The 21,075-nt window shown below is 40.9% G+C and overlaps 2 protein-coding genes across 4 annotated transcripts in view; one reads left to right on the plus strand and one right to left on the minus strand.

Moving 5' to 3' along the window:
- Positions 1-415: 415 nt before the first annotated feature.
- On the plus strand, positions 416-17,014 carry rab14l (RAB14, member RAS oncogene family, like). The gene is made up of 8 exons (XM_040053225.1): positions 416-548; positions 6,654-6,712; positions 7,839-7,892; positions 8,578-8,755; positions 10,931-10,997; positions 14,004-14,091; positions 14,533-14,563; positions 14,666-17,014. The coding sequence occupies exons 2-8, from the start codon at positions 6,661-6,663 to the stop codon at positions 14,841-14,843; spliced, it is 648 nt and encodes a 215-aa protein (XP_039909159.1). The 5' UTR covers positions 416-548; positions 6,654-6,660; the 3' UTR covers positions 14,844-17,014.
- Positions 17,015-17,297: 283 nt separating this feature from the next.
- abl1 (c-abl oncogene 1, non-receptor tyrosine kinase) overlaps positions 17,298-21,075 on the minus strand; it is a 34,028-nt gene continuing 30,250 nt past the window's right edge. For all 3 annotated transcript variants that reach the window (XM_040053221.1, XM_040053220.1, XM_040053223.1), the window contains one exon: positions 17,298-20,629. In XM_040053221.1, coding sequence (XP_039909155.1) covers positions 18,993-20,629 — 1,637 coding nt within the window. In that variant the 3' untranslated portion in view covers positions 17,298-18,992. The remainder of the gene's footprint in view (positions 20,630-21,075) is intronic.

The following is a 21,075-nucleotide window of genomic DNA, read 5'->3' on the forward strand; positions in this document are numbered from 1 at the left end:
GTAAGAATATATTAAGCCACTGTTTCCAGTGAAAATCAAATGATTTCATGGTTGGGCTAAGTCCACAGTGTTTCAAGATCTTAGCGATGCCCCTCGATGGAGTTCTAGTATTGTTTTGTGTTGCAATGGTGCTGTTGTAACTCTTTTAACATCTGCTGAACAGATGCATTTGAGCGTACTCCACAAGCCTAAACCTCTCAGGTGGCAGATGAAGCTTGCTAAAATTTTGAACTTTCCCTCTTATAGTGGCTCATGATTTCACCAAAGTGATTATTTCATAGTGTGACATGACGATTGCTCCCTGTTAAGCAGTTTACGAGAGTAGTAACCTTTGCAAGAATACACCTGTGAAGGTGATTACCTTCGAGGAGGCAGTGCATAAGTTGCAAATCGCCGCATACGAGGCTCTTTGTCCCAGAAGCCCATTGTATAGAGCGGAGGAAACCCTGTGCCGTGAGCAGCCATCTTGGATAGACAGATCATACTTGAGCCAGGATAACCTGCATACCTCCTGTGAACAGCTCAAAGCGCAAAAGACTTAATATCTGGTAAGGACAGAAGAAGGGGGGTATTTGATTGCACTCATAGACGCCTGTGTAATGTGTAATAAACGTAGAGAAACTGATATTTAAACGAAGAAACCCTTGGAAGTGTTAAGCTTTCTTGTGTTTTCCAGGAGTCAGCTAGGTGGAAAGCTAACGATGGTAGCTAACAGATGACTAATGCAAGGTTGGGTTCTAAGTCCAATATTGTGAGGCATCACATATTAAACGGTTATGGAAAAAATGCTACTGTTTACGACAAAGGGCTTGGTTTGCTTGAAATAACAAGATAACGCGTTACGTGTTTGCCATTAGCTGACAAACTAGCCTGCTAAAACTGTCGCTAGCTTTCGTTAGTTTAGTGTATTGAGGCATTTTTCATGAAATTGGGCTCAGGCCAGGTTGCGTTTCTGAACCTGTTTTTACTCAATAATGCATTTAAATCAGCTGTTTGTGTGGCGATGAGGGCAGGTGGCTTATGTGCTTTGATTTATGGGATTTGTTGTTATCCGTCTCTGTCAGCTAGCAAGTGATTAGCTAACGCAAACTTGTTTGTCAAAACATCCAATTTAAGGCCGTATATTTATCTGAATTTGCCATCTAAATGTCTGTTCAAGTCAGTATCAGGTTTTATATCCATTTCCGCTTCGTAGCAGCACTCTTTTTTTTTTTTTTTCTTTTTTTTTTTTCATGCATGGAATCTAATCTCAGAGATTTAGTCATAGCGACGCTGTCATTTTTGCCGGTTGTCAAGCTAACGTTAAGCTAGTGGCCGTCGGTAAGAAACAGGCATTTCGTTAGGGTTCCATATTGAAGGGTCAACCTCCGATATCAAGTCGGGTTTGACGATGGATTTGACTGGCCCGTCTAATTCCTTGTTTTTGTGTAGGAATAACTGTAATAAAGCGATTTTTTTTTTCCTGTACTGCAATGCTAATCCCTTAGCCGGTAGTGTATTAGCTTCTTATTTGGGTGTCCTTTTTCCAAAGAGCACGCATACACGATTTAAAATAAATAAATAAATAAATAAAATTGGTCATTAAGTTAACGATGGTAACTTTTGTATGGTCGAAATTTGGATAGCTTTGCCTTCGTCGACATTTAAAGTGCTGCATCATTTCTGTTTCTGGTGTTAGTGCACTGTGTGTTAGTGGACTTTATCTTAAATTATTACCGCGTTACTTAATATTTAGTTTTTTGTTTTACTGTAAGCATGTAAACACGTCACTCATTTTTGTATCGCGGTAGCGTCCTTCAAGAGTGTATATAATAGCTATGGGGTATCGCGTTCTTTTTAGTCACGTGATTTGAGTGGTGGGTCTGAACATCACGGAGACAGTGTGACTATATGTGTCATGATTTCCTGAAATCACATCATCTCTTTGCCTCTATGAGGAATGTCTGTTGAGAGGAAGAAAGGCAGTGTCTCTGTTTCTCTAGAGAAAGCTTCAGGAAAGGAGAAGTGCTGAGGCTGCAGTCTGGTCACATGGTCTTGACTCGCCTTCTCCTTGACTGATACTCATGGGGTTTATTTCTATGCCATGTGTAGCGGTGCAAGGAAAAAAGGGTGTAAAATGAAGTCGAATGTCACAGCCAAGTCACATTTTACTTTTGCTCTTTCTGGGGATTGTGCAAAATCAACAGGCCATCACTTTGGAGCTAGAGAGACCACATGAGGGTCATGTGACAGCAGAGAGCCTAGAAAAAGAGTGTGTGAAACAATATGTTGGGAGTTAAAAGGATGGTAGTGAGGTGTGACAGCTTCAAGGTCCTATACTAAATCATGGTGTGGAGCATAAGTGCAATGTTATGTTTTGTCTTTACCCACATGAATCACACAGTAGGGATTAATGAAATGTAAACATACATTGTGTCTACTGTGTTTGTGATTTTTCACGATGATTTCAGACTCGATAATGCACCACAATGTAGAAATAATGTAGGTATCCACCAGTGATTACAGATTACATTTTTGGTAATGTAGTAACATAATGTGTTATTGTACTAAATTCAGTAATCACTTTACAGTTACAGTTATATTGTTAATTTCATTACAAAGGTTCTTCACTTATGTGAATAGTGAGCGAATGAAAAGGTACTGTGTAATTTATTACTTCTATGCAGCAACCCCAAGTCTGGTACCTGGATAGAATACTGGCATTTATAAATAGCAAGTTTATGCATACATTTTTTATATATATATATATTATTTTTTTTGCTGTAGTTAGCTGCTTGTTGGTGGTGTGATTAAACACTAAAGCACAGGTCAAGTTGCAGAAGACTGTGCCAAATCTTTTCTTGGACCACCCACAGAAACACAGTCACAAAGGCACTGCTAGCGCTAAGAGTTGTTTACATCTCTTGAAAATATAACACTCAGGAACTTTTGCTCTTATTAATTAAGGGAAGTACAAATACTACATTGTTAGCTGTCTAGTTTTAATTTGTCTTTGTACACCTATATTTCTGTCTTGTTTTCAGTTGTCACATTTCCAGTTTTTTCCCTCAGTCAAAGCTCGAGTCAATATGAGTATGTGTAAACATGAGGGTTTGTGACCCAACATTGTTTTTACGGTTATAAAAGCTAAAGTTTAATTGATATCTTTATCTGATTCAACCTCAGTTAAGTAGCCTGCAGTGTCTTGTCTTTATTTCAACCATGTACTCAATTTTTTTTTTATTCTGTTTCTTGCACTTTTTTCTTCTTTTGCTGTCTGTATTTTTCCATTTATTTGCTTTTTCTATTTCCACTTTTTCTCTTGCTACATGCATTTCTAACGATTGGGTTTAAATTAAGCTGACCAATCAAATTTGGTCACCAATCTGCAGATGTAGAAGTACGTGCGTAAAACCAGCATTGTGTTGTGCTCGGGCACTGTGATTTCGGTTTCTAGGAACTGCTCTGACTGCAGTATAGTTTCCTTTGAACTTCATGTGAGAATGACACTGGTTTAAGGCAGATTATCTTTGCAAGTTACAGAGAAATCATTTGTCTGCTGAATGATTATTCTTTTGATTAAGTTTGACTGCTGTAGGAGTAGTAAATAATTCAATCGTGTACAGCAGCATCTCGATTTAATACTGTGCAGCAGTAATAAAGGTAACTATCGCAAAATAATTTTCCTTCATAGAAAAACGAGATCGGTATAGAATTCATTCCATCCATGTTTTGACAGATAACACGAAAGGTGAGAATGAGAATATCACTGCGCTGAGCCAGTTGTGTGGTTGGAACAGCCGCATCACGTTAGGTTCATGCAAATAGCATATGAGAAGTACACAAACAGTACATTAGGTTTGTAAATGAGATGAGACAAAATGACAACACAAAATGTTCAAACTTGAGTAATAGCGTTATAGAACATAACAACCTGACAGACTTGGCCCAAGGCCCAAAAGATGAGGATATGATATAGGATAGGATGTATATTTGAGGGTCCAAAGAGTCCAGTGGTGTGGAGGTTGGCTATTTATTTTTGGCTTTTTAAAGTTTGACAAGAAAGAAAAGTAGCATACACTGGAAAATGTGTCAAAAACATGTTTTTACAAAGGCAAGTATCGTTTTGACATGTGCACAGTTGACCATTTACCTGCACAGCACAAGACGACAGTCCCAGAACTTTCTCCTATACCACGCCTTACGACAAAATACAGAGTAACACAGACATCAGTGATGCAACAACCAACCTGTATTGTAAAAGTCATGATGCCAGTAAGCACAGTTGAAATTTTCAGATGTAACCAACTGATTCAAGTAATTGACCCTTGTCACCAACTCCCTGGGCATAAACAGTTCTCACTTTGCCAACCACACACAGAGCGTAGAGACACAGCTTGGTGACCACATCACATTTGTGGTCAAGTCGCACATCTGATCCATGTACGAGTCTTGCTGCCCCTCAGAGGCAGTACTATACTTCTCTTACCTTTTTTGTTTGTTTAATATTATTCTCTCTCACACACACACACACACACACACACACACACACACACACACACACACACACACACACACACACACACACACACACACAGACACCCGTATAACATTCTACAGTGAATTTGTTGAAGTTTTGACAAAAAAAAGTGTTTACATCTAAATTAATTAAAATTAAGCTTGAAAAACAGTGATTTCATTTATATTGTGGTTGATATCAATAATCATGAATATAATCTGGTGAAAAGAAAAAAATAGCATGGCAAGGTTGTTGTTTTTTTTTTCTCTTTTCTTGCCTAGCCTTAGTGTTAAAGGAATTTTATACCAAAATTGATTGTTTAAAAAAAAAAAAAAATTAAAGACTGACACTCTCATACCTTCTTACTATACTTACTAGTAATTAAGATTTTAAAAATCACTGGTAAGCCAGCTGCTGGTATTTCTTTATTTTACCACAATATGGTGAGTAGTGTTGAGAAGCGGTAATTACTGTTATCAGTATTTGGTATTTATAGATCCTAACAATGCCTATTAATGGACCTAGTTGTAATATAATCGTTGTAATTCTGGTTTGATTGTGAACACTGAAGCATCAGTCGTTGCTTCAGTGCTATGCCTCCCATGCAGCAGGTCTTTTGCGCTGTTGGAAATGAGCACTGTCAGCAGCAACTGTGGAATCAAACGACCACACCTTTAGTTCTCTGCATCATTTCTGCTAAGAGGTGTGTGCGTGTGTGACGTTGTCAGATTAATGGAAAGGAGTGAAAGTCTGAAAGAGCCTTCTCAGAAGTGAGATTGAGACAGGAAGGTAATGGGATTCCTTCTTGAAAGTCTTTCTAATAACTGAAAAGCTCTAACACTGTTAAAAAAGATCCATCACCTCTCTGGTCTCACCCTTCAAAGGTTGTCGTAGACATGAGTACTCTGAAGTATATTTGTGATCTTCTGTAGTAAGGGTGTTGCAGACTGGCGCAGACCGTATTTTTTTTTTTTTTTTTTTTTTTTTTTTTTTTTTTAAATGTGACAGTACTTTTCTGCATTCATAATTCCGTCAATTTGGGCAAGATCACCAACACCACTGGCTATAATGAAGCCTCAAACATGACCAGGTCTCGGCAGCAAGTGTCCAAAGAAAAACTTTAAAAGACCTTCAGAAAGCCTGCAGAACTACTGCTTAACACTACTTAAAAAAAAAAACAAAAACAAAAAAACACTGGAAACTTCCTTGGAAAGTTAATATAAAGGAAATGAGCAGTGGTACAAGACTTTTGCAAAGTATTTGAATCATATCACCTGCTAGTTTAATATCCCTCAATCTAGTAAAAAGTATTGTTGGATAGTTCATGTATGGAAATGTACCCTCTGGTTGCTTTATGTACAATTGGAGTATAGGGATTTTCATGTCATGTTTGTCCATTTGATAAACACAATTTATTCAAAGCATTATTTATAGCATTTATTATTTAAAGTATTTTGAATGAACCTAAACCAATTTAATGTAAATCACAGTTCTGGTAAATTTACTTTGGAGGAAGGTCAGTACCTTTTATGCTTGGCGCCAAAATTGTGTTTGGCAGGTTTTTCCCTTCATATTAGAAACAAAAAACAACATTGAAAAAATCCATGTTCAATTGCTGATGAGTTAAATTTGTTTGTGTTCTTGAAGCTTTTGTGTAGTTAGTCCTTTTGGTCATGAATGTAATCAGCCTTCTCAGCTGTCTGAACCTTCACTTCAGGACTATGCTAATCCTGTAACTACTCGCTGGAATTTGTACAGCTTTTACTGGAGATCAGTAATCACACCTGTAACACAGTCATTAAACAGTAAGCGGCTCCATTACTGTTACTACAGGACTTGTTTTATTTATATCCACACATCGTGTTGTTTTTGCATAAAGTGCAGAAGGTGTGAGAAAGAGCTGTCCATGCTTAATTGTCTTTGTCTTTTCTTATTCATTACATCATGTGCAGTTTATTTATATGGAGTCAAAACCTTACCAGATTAGTAAACTTCTTGCTGATCTGAGTGGAAGATTAGTGGAAGTGTTCAGGGAAACTGACTGTAAAAGTCAAATGATTATAATCTACACGTATTGACCTCTTTTAAGGAAAAGTTGCTTTTCTCTGTTAAAGGTTTAAGTGGCTAAACTGTTCTTCTGTTTTTCCTCTTTCAGAGCCAAAATGGCCACCGCACCGTACAACTACTCCTACATTTTCAAATACATCATTATTGGTAAGTGATCAGTACCAATTGCCAGCAGTTTGGAGGCTCCCTAGTGACCAATATTGATGGCACTTCTCACAAACTGCACATTTATTGTACTTCCATTACATGGTGGCTTTGAGTGGGTCCAGCGTATGTCATATTAGTCCATTTTTCAAGGTAACATAACTGAGTACTTCTAACAAGGGGGTGTTCTGGCATAGGGCTGTTCGATATAACGATATATATCGGATGACTATATAAAAACGTCTATCGTTTCATTTTACGCTATCGTTTGTTTCGTGGTGTCGCAAAATAAACTGTGTACGTCAATATTTTTTCATTGTTTTGATGGTCACTGTTGTGGCTATATTAATTTCTTAAAGTTCTCTCTTTCTCTTATATTTTATATAACCACACTACGGACGGACAAGCGCCTGTTTTTATGCGTTGTGGTTAGCAACAACGACGGTAACAGCATCGTGTGTCCGCTTGTTCCACATACACCTTTCACAATAAAGCTCAAGATCCTGTTGAGACTTTTCAAAATAAACTGAATCACGTGAAAGAGCAGATTATTTATGGATGAGAATTAAAAAAGAGCCGCCAGGTGCTAAAAAATAAACCTTAGACTCAAACGTTAGAACAGGCTTTTCCCCGCAGCACGCCGTGTAATAAATACTCACAAAGAAAACGGCGGCCTTTACAACTTATGTCTAAAAATGTATAGTTTCATGCATCGGTTAAAACACTCGACTCCAGCTACATGACGCGCAGCTGGAAATTAAGAAGTAATTTTAGTAAGTTTTATATGACTTAGGTGTATGATATTGTTCACAGCAAATTTATTGGGGGTATTTTGAAGTGCAAAAGTACTTCAGACTTAATCAAAGCATAATATAGATGTACCATTAGTGAGAAAATGTTTTTCGACAATAAAAAACATTTACTGTCAAAATCTGCAGGACCACATACACTCAAGTGCATCTATCCCCGTCTGTCTCTCTCATTAAGTCCACATGAAATTTTAAGTGTAGTTGCTGACTGTCACTGAGGGTCTGCTGCATCATGCATGGGGGCAACACTTCAGGCTTGAATAGAGAACTGTTGTTGTTCTTCTGTTATTTCCTTGGTTGACCTGAGTTTCTCTCCACAGGGGACATGGGGGTAGGGAAGTCATGTTTGCTTCACCAGTTCACAGAAAAGAAATGTAAGTGCTGCCCTGCTTCCCCCCCCCCCCCCCCCCCCTTTTTTTTTTTTTTTTTTTTCTTCTTTTGACTCCTTTTCATCTCTGCGTGTGCCCCAGTGCATGTGAGATTTGCCAGGTTTAACTGGAGTGCCTAAATCTCTTTGGATTTCTTTTATACACCAGCGGAAGTCAGCAGCATAGATGTGGAGTGTGAGCTCAACAGTGAGAGTCTCTTCTTCTGTGTATGAGCCAGCTGCAGCCTCCCATTACCATTCAGCTCAGTTGTTTAGTGCTACTATTAACAAGCCAGATGCTGTGTTACTCATTCACTTGTCCACAATTGCATCCTGCCTGCACCCATACACCAGTGCACACATGCATACACACACTGGAGTGATGTAGAAGAGGGTTTCAGTGGCAGTTTCAAACAAATTGATACATCAAGAGTGTTTGCAGTTTAGACAAAGTGATGACTTTAAAGACTGCGATTAATTATTGATGCAACTGCTGCTGCCGTACAGTAGAAACAAGTTGGCTATGTGTGACCTATACATATTGAATAATGTTTGTTACTGCGTAATTTTAAGTTCAAACTAGGCACGTGTTTTGTTAAAGTTCACAAAACGGATGACAGAAGAAAGACTTGAAATACAAAAACATTAGTAAGGGCAACAGTAGAATTCATTGACATACTTATTCTCCCCAGTCATGGCTGACTGCCCTCATACTATTGGCGTGGAGTTTGGTACGAGGATAATCGAAGTAAGCGGGCAGAAGATCAAGCTCCAGATCTGGGACACAGCAGGACAGGAGCGCTTCAGGGCCGTCACCCGCTCCTACTACCGCGGGGCCGCAGGGGCGCTTATGGTCTACGACATCACCAGGTAGAGCGTGCTTGTTATGTATTGATGCAGTCATGGTTACCGCTTAACACAGAAGCTTTGACAGTGTACACTAGAGCTGCACGATTAATCATTAGAAAATCGCGATCTCAATTCATACTTATGTGCGATCTCATTTCCAAATGACAACGATTTTTTTTTTTTTTTAAAAAACAAGAGAAGACGACGATTGTACCGCATTTTGATCCGGGACGTAATCTGCATGAAAACAAGCGCTCACTCTTCCTGCTCAACAAATGACAAGGGCGGAGCCTTATACCACGTGATACAGAAGCTGGCTGCTAAAATTGGCAGGGAAAAAAACAACGGAGAGCACGTCAGGGATGACGAGAAAGTGACTGGAGAAAATCCGTCCCGGTCAACCACCCAAACATCAATAACGGGAACCTTATACAGCACTCCCCTATACCCGTCAAACTCCCGCAGGCACAAAGAAATTACGGAGGCTATTACTTATCACCTGACCAAATTTATGGCTCCCATCAACACTGTGCAAAACGAGGGATTTAGGAAAATGATCAACACCCTAGACAAACGCTACACAGTGCCGTCCCGCAACTATTTTTCTATTGTTGCACTACCTGCTCTATACACGCAGTGTCGAGCAACGGTGGAGATGGAATTTCGAGCAGTACATTTTGCGGCAACGACAAAATGTGAAACATTTGTTGTTTTTATGTTTATTGTTTTTATGTTCAGTCTCAACTGTTACGAAGTTGATGTGCAGTTAATAAGTGCAATAAATATTTATACTGGAAAAGAAAATGGTGAGAGAATCGTGATCTCAATTCTAAGCAAAAAAATCGTGATTCTCATTTTATGCAAAATCGTGCAGCCCTAGTGTACACAATAGCCATGTAGTGCATTGTGCAGAAAGAGGAAGTTAAAGGAAAGCATGAACATCTGACAACCGCACCGTTCAGCCCAGCACACCTACTCCTTAACAAATATGAATAGTTTGTGTTACTGCATGCGACTGACCTTCTTACCCAAACTGTTAGATGGTATCAGTGGTATGCCAAGCAAACACAGCTGAACATGTGGAATGTCTGTCCAAACTGCAACCACCTCCAGTATGGCCTCTAGGGCTAAATGAGTGCCAACGCAGTGTTTTCTCTGTCATCTATGGTTGCTGTGACTATACACCTAACTATAACCATATCCTTTAATGAAAAGATGTGGCTTTCATTTGCATTCTTCTGTTTTTATGTATACATTTGTTATTAACATGGGCCACACCAGTGTAGACAGTAGGTTGTGTTGGATAAGTAACATTCAAATTATTTCTTTTAACCTCCAGAGACCCTGTGTGTTCATAGGGACTCATTATATTTGAGCTTTCCTGCACTTTCCCCTTTTTTCTGCTCAGTACTTTAAGCACTGTTCAGTTCACTGTGTTATGCTGTTGAATAAACTCATTGTCCCTATATGGGGTGGCTCTAGCTCAGGAGGTAGAGCAGGTCATCTGCTAATCTGAATGTTGGTGGTTTGATCACTGCTGCAAGGCAAATATCCTTTGGTGTGCAATATCCAGCTCAGATGGATGCATTGATTATTACATGAATAGGTGTAAATGGGTGAATTAGGAGCGTTGTATAATGTGCTCAGAGTGCTCAGAGTCAAAAACTGCTATATCAGAACCAGTCCATTTACCATATGAAGACATGTTTTTCTTTGTAATTACTCTGTAACAAAGTGATCACTTCCCTTTTGAAGGCAAAGTTTAGTTTATATACTTATCAGTCCAACTAATCACAGCCAAAAAGAGTTACTTTGACTGAGTTACCCTGAGCTGCTCAGCAGACTTCAGACCGTCTGAATTTGTTAACTTGATGGCTCAAAATAAAATTTTGAGGACTGGTTCATTTATTGGAAAATGGAAATGAGGCTGTAACTTGGATAATGTGGCATTGGAGTTGGTAGCTGCATCGTCAGGCACAGGAAGCTGTTGATATAAATAAAGTTCATACTTATGATCTGGAGAAAGCAGTATCACTTCCAGATGTATCCATAACTCCCAGATGATTTCCTCCATGGTTATTGTTGCCTGTATTATATGGCAGCTGCTGCCTCTTTTCAAATCCATCCTCAGAGATGGCAGGATGTTATGTCTTTGCTTGTCGTCATAGTAACCTCTGTCCCTCTGATGTCAAACAGGAGAAGCACGTACAACCATCTCAGCAGCTGGCTGACTGATGCCAGAAACCTCACCAACCCCAATACTGTGAGTACACGCACTGAAATTAATGATTGTCTTAAGCTGCACACGTGTCTCCACAGCCTCGTCTCTGCACTCTCTTTCTGCATTGATTTCTCTTCTTTTAATTGCTTTAAGTTGTGGCTATGCTGTTTATCCCTTTTGTCATCCTCCTGTTAGTCTTTTTGGAGCCACTCAGCCCTGTCCATTTCTTAAATAGGTTTTTCTTGGTAAATATGATTAGCTCTAAACCTTCCTGCTCTCACTCTCAGAGGTCTGTGTTCCATCAGGGAAGTGTGTTTGTGCAACATGACACTTCCTGTTCACATTTTAGATGGCAGAAAGCAAAAAGGGATGTTTCTGTATATCCAGTCACAACTATACACAGGCTTTGTATGGAGCTGTGTTATCCACTGCTCATTTTAATGACGAGTACAAGTAAACTTTACTAAGCTAATATGAACAGTATTAAGTTTTTGGTTTCTTTCTGGCACAGTCCACTTTAACAGAATCTGAACACTTTGAAGTTGTTAAATCTGGGACTTTTACTATGAAGTGAATCCAACATACCCAGGCCTAGCTTCTCTTTATCAAGCTACACCAATATTATTAATCCTGCTAAACATTTACACAAAGGTGGTTATCAACTTAAAGTCAACAGACTTTTACCTAGTTTAGTTGTGAACACAAACATAGAGGCAGTGTTGGCAGCATGTGATCAGTCACAAACACAGAGGTTTACTGGTATCAGGGCTGAATTATTTTACTAACAGAGAGCAAACTGTAATGTTAGATAAATCTGAAGAAGTTAAACACATGATGCTCAATGTTCTGAGCAGAGCTTCTGCAGCCAGTGTGTGAAAGAATACAGTATGAATAGGAGTATTAAAGTGCCATACAGCACTGCAGTTAGTGACAGTGTGCTACACAGTGTGCTACATAACTTTTTTTAAAGTTATGTAGAGCATGCCCCCCAAAATTTTTTAGTTACATACATTTGAGTAATCCCCCATCTTTAACTCATCGCAACATCTGACAGTATTTATAATTAAATTCAGTGTGACTAGGCTCTTCTTTTAGAGCCAGTGTGAAAGAAGATGGCAAGTAAAGAAGAAATAAAATCCTATAAATCACTAATAATTATTATTCATAATTAATTTTATATGCAATCAACAAGTTAAAGGGTTAGGGGTAATATTGCTATACTAATACATGTTTTAAAAAAAATAATAATTTAAGAGTTTCTTGCATGTGTAACATTGCTTGCAGCCATCCATTTTTTATTTTTATTTTTTTATTTATTTTGATGCTTGTCACAAAGAGACAAAATCTTTAGACGGTCCCTAAGAAAAAAAAACAACCCAAAACCCCACTTTCTTACAAAGATCCACCGGATCTTCTAGGAATTATAATGTATTTTTTTTTTCAGAGGACTGATTGGTGAGCGGGCGCTGATTTCTGTACAAGTTGATCTCTTATCTAATATAAACTTCAGCATAAGTTACCATGGTGATGTATCCTGGGAAGTGACCCCACTTCTAAACACTAAAAAGACTGGAGATAAACCTGAGGCCTTTACTATGAAACAGAATGTGCTTCACAGAAAAGGCCTCAGGTTGAGGGAAAGAAATCAAAGAATTTGTTTTCATGTCCCTAAACAGTATATACAGCTATCCTTAATATATTTATAACAGATTAGAATAATTTTGATCAGTCTAATAGGTTAAATGTGTTTCATCTGAGCTGTAAAGATGAGGATTCTTCTAAACTTGTGTTAATGTTGTGAAACGGGCAGATCTGACTCCACTGACAGGTGGTTTCTGATCTTGTTTGCATGCATACCAGAGAGGAGAGCGTCAAATCACAAATGAGTGTTCAGTGCACATAGCACTGTGGGCAGTGATGACTGTACATCTTCCAAAAGCAAAAGCCAAAACTATGCTGAGCTGTGAAATAGAACTGCTGTTTGTGCTGAAGTATTTAAAATTGGCAAAGTGGTGGCACTGTTGGTGTTGTCACAGCATCTGCCCCAACTCCCAACATCTGCCTGCCTTGGTTTTAGACGATATAATTGACGCGAGACAAAATACTTTACAACTCCACAACTTTATTAGTGCAAAAAAACCCCCATCAATGTATTTTCACTTAAAGTTATACACACACAGTACGGTAATATTATGTTGAAGCACCGTACGTATCACTCGGCGAGGCTCCTGCCTACGATAGCCTTAATGCTCAGACAATCCATCAAGCGGTGCGGCTTCGTAGCTTATGAAAGTCATACTAAAACATTTTTTGACAGATTGTTGAGCGCCGTGTACCACATAAAATTGGTTCGAGGTCAGTAAGCACAACCAGAATTCATACATAAGGTGCACTGGATTATAAGGGGCACTGCCGATTTTTCAGAAAATCAACGGATTGGTTTTAAGTGTGCCTTGTTTTCCGAAAAACACGGTAATAACGACGGCCCGCTAGCATGCTCCACCAAAAATTGTGCTTTGGTGTGTATCTGACGGACGAAAGCCAAACTAGTTCATAACCACTGAAGTTGCAGCATTTTTACAAACCAATTGTGGTTCAGCTGTTTCATTTAACGATCCGCTTTTCCCTCCCACGTGCGTATGAAAACAAAGGCACTGCGCATGTGCATTCTAGCCATATTCTATCGCGATATTTCATTTTCTTATCATTGCCTAACAATGCCGGTATTAGCCCTAGTGCTGAACAATTCTGCAGTAAAAGCAAAAGAAATTGGCACGTAAAAGGTGGTGTGCAGCAGTTTTGGTTTAGTCATTTTGTCACTCTTTTAGAAAGAAGTTCAGTAAATCTCTAATTACATCGCAGTTGCTAAGGATCCTGTTGAGCACACGTTCTCTCAATCAATATCTTAAAATTAGCTCAGCAACGTAGTGGAGTCTTCCTGGATTGCCCTTGGCTTTATTATCTCTCAAAGGATTAGACAGCAAATTTCTCCCAGACAAAGTGTCCAGGGGATCGTCTCACACTCTCTTCCCTTGTGTTTATCATTAGGTGATCATTCTCATAGGAAATAAAGCCGACTTGGAGGCCCAGAGGGATGTTACGTATGAGGAAGCGAAGCAGTTTGCCGAGGAGAACGGTGAGCGAGACGTCAACCGGTGCATGCTGGGAGGTTAAGGTGGAAAAGGGTTTCAGTGGGAGGCAATTCTATCCATTTGAATTTGAATTTGAATTTGAATTTACATCTGTCTAAGAATAACTTTCAACAGGATAATATTCACAGGATTCTTAACAAAATGTCCACAAACATTGACACTAAAATGAGTTTTTTGTGATCTGTCTCTAAGATGGTTTTGATTTGAACTCTATTTTAAAAAAAAAAAAAAAAAAAAAAAAAAAGGGGGGGGGGCGAAGCCAAGATTAACATCTTTCTGTTTACTTTGGTGGGACAGTAAATTCTAGGAGAAATGGAGCAATATTAATTAAAAGAGGGGGTGAATGATGACTTGGTATTTGAGGTATGCACACTTGGCGCTGTGTTTTAGTGACTCAGTCATTGTGTCTGTTTTATGTTGAACAGGTTTGTTGTTCTTGGAAGCCAGCGCAAAAACGTAAGTCTGCACAACTTCAGCTTTCCAGTTCCTGCAGAACAAGATCCGATCAGCAGTCTTCTGTGTAGCTCACATTTGTGTGTATGCCCTGTCTGTTTTCAGAGGTGAAAACGTTGAGGATGCCTTCCTGGAAGCTGCTAAGAAGATCTACCAGAATATCCAAGATGGCAGCCTGGACCTGAATGCTGCCGAGTCGGGGGTTCAGCATAAGCCCTCGGCCCCTCAGGGCGGCCGGATAGTAAACGAACCACAGCCCCAGAGGGAAGGCTGCGGCTGCTAATGACCAAGCAAAAAGCCCCTTTGCCCCATTTCTCCCACTGTCTGTCTGTCCCACCCCCTTTCCTGTCCTGCCAATCCCCTCCATTCCATCCACCACCTCCCTGCATTCACACCCCATCCCACTGCACCAGGTGCTGCGTGAGAGCAGGGCTGCGGAGGGAAGGAACAGAGGGGGGTGAATATCGACTTGGGCCAGGCTGAGCTGGGCTTTGTGGACTACATCTCCCCCTTCTCCTCCTCTTCCTCCTCCTCTTTAATCTCGATCAGTGTATTGTCATCCGATAACTCTTCTTCTTCCACCCCCCCACAAACCTCTCACACCATTCAGCCTAGTTCCCTCCATCATAGTATCATAGAATCCACCACACATTACACAGGTCACTGACACTTTAGATAGATGTAATGTTCATACGATAATGATAAAGCAAGACTGTTTTTTTATGTTGGATTTTATAGCTATATGCGAAATGTAAACACTGCGTTAAGTTTCATCCACCACCAATCAGTTGGAACTAAATTATATTCCCAGAGTCCGCCTCCCCTGCATGGGTTACATTTCCTGTATTTTATCAGCACACGCAAATGTGATATCTCACTTGTGCTTATTTGCTTGGGAGCAGAACGCAATGGTGATGAAGTCATGTATCAAGCAGCCACACGGGTAGACGCTCTTAAGCACGCGTCGAGGAATGTGTAGTTGAGGGAGCTTTTTCCAGCGGTCTCGATTCAAACCTGCCTGTGTCTTTTAAATTCTGCTTTGGCGCAGTCCTTTGCCAGATGTGGCAATGCTGATATTCTCACAAAGAAGGGGGGGGGGTCTAGAAAACTAGGAATTACCCAGAAATTCTTTGTGGATTATTCCCCGGGCCTCTCCACTGAGTTATTACATGGAATATTGGGTGTTTTCCAGCTTGTCTGTGTTTGTATAGACTGAGCTAAAATGACACTTTAACAACAACAGCCACCCTGTGACTTTTTTGTTTGTTTTTGTCACACAAAGATTTTTTTATTTTGCACCAGCTCTTCTTCATCTCCCATTTCACACCCAAACTCTCCCTCACGTCACGTATAACAAGATTGTCTTTACCAGCATTTTCTTTGTCATTGTTTGTTGCCTTATTATTATTAATGTTATTACTCTGGAATCTTTGTTTTGCTGCACTTGCTCTTCACACTGCTCTCTGAATTCAATTCGATTCAATAAATCAGCTCTTTTAGATTCATTGTCACATTTTACTGAAATAACTGAAGTACTTGAGGTAGTTGGCACGGTCACAGTATCTTAAATGGCCAAGTATTAGGAGCAAAGTCCCGACTGTTTAAGTGTAAAAATATACTCGTCCCTCCTGTATAATCAGCAAAGCCGCACTAAAGAGCCCATTTCTTCTGCCTCCTATAAAGCGACACCAAGCAGTGTGCCCCCCGAAACATGACAAAAGAAAAAAAAAAAATCTGTCTCCCTTTTCAAGTACGAATATTTGTACCATAGTGTTTCCCCGATTGGACAGCTGTATATATTGCTTCTTAACTACTGGTGATGACCTCGCTACTGTACTTTGAATTTAGAAATTTATTTGGTCGCTCTGCCAATTTCTGTACAGTTGGTGTGCTAGTGGGTTGCCTGTAATTCATGCTTGGGGAAAAATTCTGTAACATAGTTTCTATTAATAAATGTATGTAAAGGACAGATAACTAGACACCCTCCCCCATCACCCCGTCTGCACACTACTGAACCTGCCGATTGGTTGAGGGGTGAGGAAGCGGATTGAGATGATGCGCAAACTATTTCTGTCTGCCTTGATTCTTATATCTGTAACGGAGCGGAGAGTGGGGCACTCTGTTTATATTCTGTTTTTCTTTTTCCACCCCTTCATCGCTCCCTTAACTCTTTTGGGGAGTGGGGGATTGCTTTGTTATCGTGGGAAGTGGGCCGGCCGGGTCTTTTATTTTTTTTTTTTTTTCCTGTGTCCCCCACCTGTTCTGCAGTTTGAGTGACCACTTCCTGCTTTTGTCTAAGTACAAAAAGAAACGTACATATGTATAAATTTTTAAGGAGCTGTGCTAACATTTAAATGCGTTCTCTTGCGTGTATATGATTTTAAAATGTTGACATTTTGATTTTAATGAAAAAAATACTCTAGACAGAAAAAAATAAATTATACATAACCTGTTGCTGTGTCCTTTTTTTTTTTTTTTAAATCTGTGGCTGCAAATGAGAAGAGCACTTTTAATATCCTGTCTACTACAAGCAATGAGCATCACACCGTTCCAGTTTGTGCTGGAGATATCGTGTTAGCACAAGACACTGTCTGAAATTTTGCAGTGACAAGAAAAAGCTCTACCTAGATGTTATCATACTCTAACCATTTTAGGTGGGAGAGAAAAGTCAAATGGTTTCTGAAAGATCATTTCTTTCACTTCACAGCCAAAATGACCAAATAAGCCATACACAAAATGTATTTCAAGTAGCACAACTGCTTTGTTTTTTTTATTGCAACGAAAATTGCACCAAGGGGAGAAGGGGGGACGACATTTACAAGTGAAAGTTTGTGTACAAAATTGGCGAGGAGGCTTAGACACAAAATTCGAGTAGTGGTATGGTTGGTACAGGAAGTTTTTTGGTGTTTTTTTTTGTTTGTTTTTTTAAAGAAGCCAACACTGACAGTACCATGTTGAAGTCAAGGCAACTAGCAGTTGATTTTTGTCCTCAGGCATCGCAGTCAGACGGGGCACACGGGGATGACACGACAACACAAATACTGACACTGTGCGAGAGATGCAGGTGAGGAAAGAACATGTGGTGAAAGTGAAATCTGACGAGTTCTTTCAGTCGGTATTGGTCACCTCCTCACATCATTTTGTAGCACAGCAAGTGACAGATCCATAAACATTTCAGTCCAGTGTTTCCCCCAGGATTTTCTTTTTCCTCTGGGGTGAAAAGGCCTCAAAACAGCATTCAGACCATTCGAACACGCGAGGAAGGCCCGTCAGAGTCGGAAACGCTGTTTCAGTCTGTTACCCCCTCCTAACAGATCAGACAGCGTGCTGCTGCAGGGCCAGTCTGCTACTGATGGCTTTTATGACATGTAGTGAAAGTTGAATCAAACTTGTTTAGTAAAAAGAAGTCCAGTCTAAGGACAATGCAAATCAACAGATCCACTGAGAACCCTGGTCCCTCTCCCAGTATAGACTGGAAAAAAAGGTTTTTTTTGGTATGGCAGACATGGAAATCCAAGAAACACGCCTAAAAACAGTCATTCTCAACCACTTGATAAAAGCATGTTTCTGCACTTGTAAAGTGTCAAGAGTAAGAACAGCTCTGCCGGTAAGTGTTTAAGGCACTAATTGTTACCCAAGTGTGTGCAGAAAAGCAGAACTGTGAAGGCTAGAGGCTCATCCTGCCTCATTTGCTTGCTCCCATTATAACATTATGGCACGTGGTTGCAAATACTGCAGAAGAGCATTCATACAAAAACACTGACACAATTCCATCACTCAGCACACAACCAGACATTGATGGCATTAAAAAAAAAACAAGAAAATGTAGGGGCATGTGGGACAAAACACAGTCTTACCAACACTGTGAGAAGAGAAGTTCCTTAACGCTTACATTTAAAAATGGCATTTGTGTTACAAAGGCAAACTACAAGATGAGGTTAAGCATTTTTGTTTTTGTTCACTGTTGTCAGCATTAATGATTAAAAAAAATGAAACACTAACAGTGATGGAAACAATTATCACAGGTCTTTTCTTTTAATACTCGAGTCAGTGATAAAGGGAAGAAACCAAAAACATAAGACATGATCATTTCAAAAAGAAAAATCAACCATGAAAGGTTACGTTGATGAAAGATTTGGCCCCTCGCCTCATGTGAAGGCCAAATGACAGTGTTTATTCATAGTTAAGGCTTTTCAATGTTACAGACTGTCTGATGGCATCTACATAAAGCTTTCTTTGATTCAGTCCGGAGTAACCACAGGCTTAAGTGTTTCAGAACATACTAGAGTATGTGTGAACCTACACCTCTGCTGCTCTCCAGCATGAGCTGGGCCTGGGTAACAGTTGGCCCACATGCATGGAGGGGGGGGGGAAGGGTAGTGTAACATAAAATGTTATCATTTTTATGTCTGATAGTGTCACATTCTAGGCGCTACCTCTGAACAATGTCACTGATCTCTTTGACGGAGGACAGCAGCTTGCTGAAGTCCTGCTGTGCACTCGAGCCCCCCGTGGCATTGGGGCAGATCTGAAGCTCTCGCAAGCTGCTCTCAAGCTTGTTGATGGCCTCGCGAAAGGCAAACTTGTTCCTCATCTGCTGAATGGAGTCAACATAGCTCACGCAGTACTTTGACAGGTTCTTGCCGGCCTCCAGCACGGCGCTGTGGCTACCCGTTTGCTCGGAGTTGCGGGAAATGGCGGCGCGGAGCAGCTCGGTGCCCTCCAGCACCATTTCGCGTGTCACGGCTGAGTTTGGAGTGCGCTCGGAGGCCTGGCGGGGTGCAGTCTTGCGGAGGGAGGATCGGGTTTTCGCTAGAGGGGTGAATGCAGTAGGTGAATTTGGATCGCTGGGGGAGGTGAGGGGAGAAGACAAACCTCCAAGGCTCTGGCTGGAGGGGGAGCTGGTTACTGAAGTGGAAGAGGCGGAGGTCTTTAACGGTTGAGGTTTAGAGGTGGAGCCCAAGGGCAGCTTCTTGGAGGCCTCACTCAGGGGTAAGCGGGCTTGGTCACTGGGAGTGGCTGTGTGGTGGGGATCTGAGATGGAAGGGAGGCACTTAGCTTTGATTTCTGAAGCAGTCGGGGAGGGGAGCTCTTGAGTGGGGCTGCGGGAGACCTTGCCCGTTTTTGCATTAGTGGGTGGTGGAGGTGGGGCTGGCTTGGGTTTCTGTATTTTTACTCGATCCCTGCTGGAGGAGAACTCTGTGTGCTTGTTTCTGCGAGCCCTGCATTCTTCTCCAGCTGCCCCCATAGGAGGGAACACATTGGGCTTCAGAAGCTCGGCATGCAGAGCGCTGGTCTTGGAGCTTTCTGGCCCTGACACACTGGGTCTCTTCACCACCTTAGGTGTCAAAGCCTTGGGACTGGAACCAGGACTGAGATCATTATCTCTGCCTAAGAAGGTGGATGAAATATCTGGAGATGTATTCAGGCGTGGTGGGGGAGTCAGGGTGCCCATCCGTGGCGCATTCTCTCCTTTCTGCTGCTTTCGTGGCAGAGCTGGCTTGCCCCCGACGGTGCCTGTGTCGAAGCGGCGATGGCTCAGATCTCGCGGCAGTGTGACAGACTTACATTCTGTGCCATCTGAGCCAGTGGGCATGGGCCAGAAAAACCTAGAGTTAGAAAAGGGTTCCTCCTCACTAGGTGGAGTTGTTGCTCCCTTTCCACCTGGGCTAGTCACTACAAGAGGTAACTTCTTTCTAGGGCAAAAAGGTACTGGGTAGGTAGGAGCCCCATTAGTTATACCTGCTGCTCCATTATTATTCGTACTGTGGAGGCCATGTGTGGCGTCATTAATGCCCAATGATGCCCCGTTGTTAAAGATGTCACTGTCTCGAGGATCTTGAGTAACGCACCTCCTGTCAGAGAGGCAGTCTCCTTTAAAAGAGGAGCTGCGTGTGGGAGGAGTTGGCGCACTCTTTTTCTTTTTCTTGATGAGGCTGAGAAAGCCACGCGTCTTGTCCTTGTCCTTGGGCAGCAAGCGATCGTCCTCATTCAGGTTGCTGTCCAGGAGGGGGCGCTCTTTCCTGGGGAGCATGGGTGACGACACAGCCCCCTCCGTTTCCAACAGATCTGTGGAAGAGCATAAAAGAACCAGGGGACTATCAGCAAAGGCAATCAAACAACTATAGATTTTTATTTGTATTTTTTTCTAAATTTTTTTATTTATTTTTTTTTCAAAAAAGCGTAGAAGCAAGCTCCACCAGTGTGTCTGCCAAACATATTTAGAGCAATGTCAGGGCAAAGAGAAGGGCAGGACAGCAGAGCATGTATAATTAAGTCCTCACAGCTGGAGAAAAAATGCTTTGGTGGGAACAATCCTTATTATGTGGTTACAGCCAAACAATTCAGTAAGAACTTGATCTTCCAGGTTGTCAAAAGCTCAGACCGTCTTTACTTCAAAGGGAAATTGGTGGTGAGACATTGTTTCATTTTACCCACAGAACGTTTTGTGGTCTTTAATTCTTACCGATTATTAAGATTATGAATGTGAGCATCAAATACTGCACTACTTATTT

The sequence above is a fragment of the Simochromis diagramma genome, unplaced genomic scaffold (assembly GCF_900408965.1).
Source record: "Simochromis diagramma unplaced genomic scaffold, fSimDia1.1 OVJJ01000596.1, whole genome shotgun sequence".
In the NCBI taxonomy this organism is placed as follows: Eukaryota; Metazoa; Chordata; class Actinopteri; order Cichliformes; family Cichlidae; genus Simochromis; species Simochromis diagramma.

Excerpts from the sequence above, each read along its gene's own strand:
- rab14l (XM_040053225.1), top strand. The coding sequence starts at position 6,661 with ATGGCCACCGCACCGTACAACTACTCCTACATTTTCAAATACATCATT. Across the intron at positions 10,998-14,003 it reads ACCTCACCAACCCCAATACT|GTGATCATTCTCATAGGAAA; the intron begins GTGAGTACACGC and ends GTTTATCATTAG. Across the intron at positions 14,564-14,665 it reads TTGGAAGCCAGCGCAAAAAC|AGGTGAAAACGTTGAGGATG; the intron begins GTAAGTCTGCAC and ends GTCTGTTTTCAG.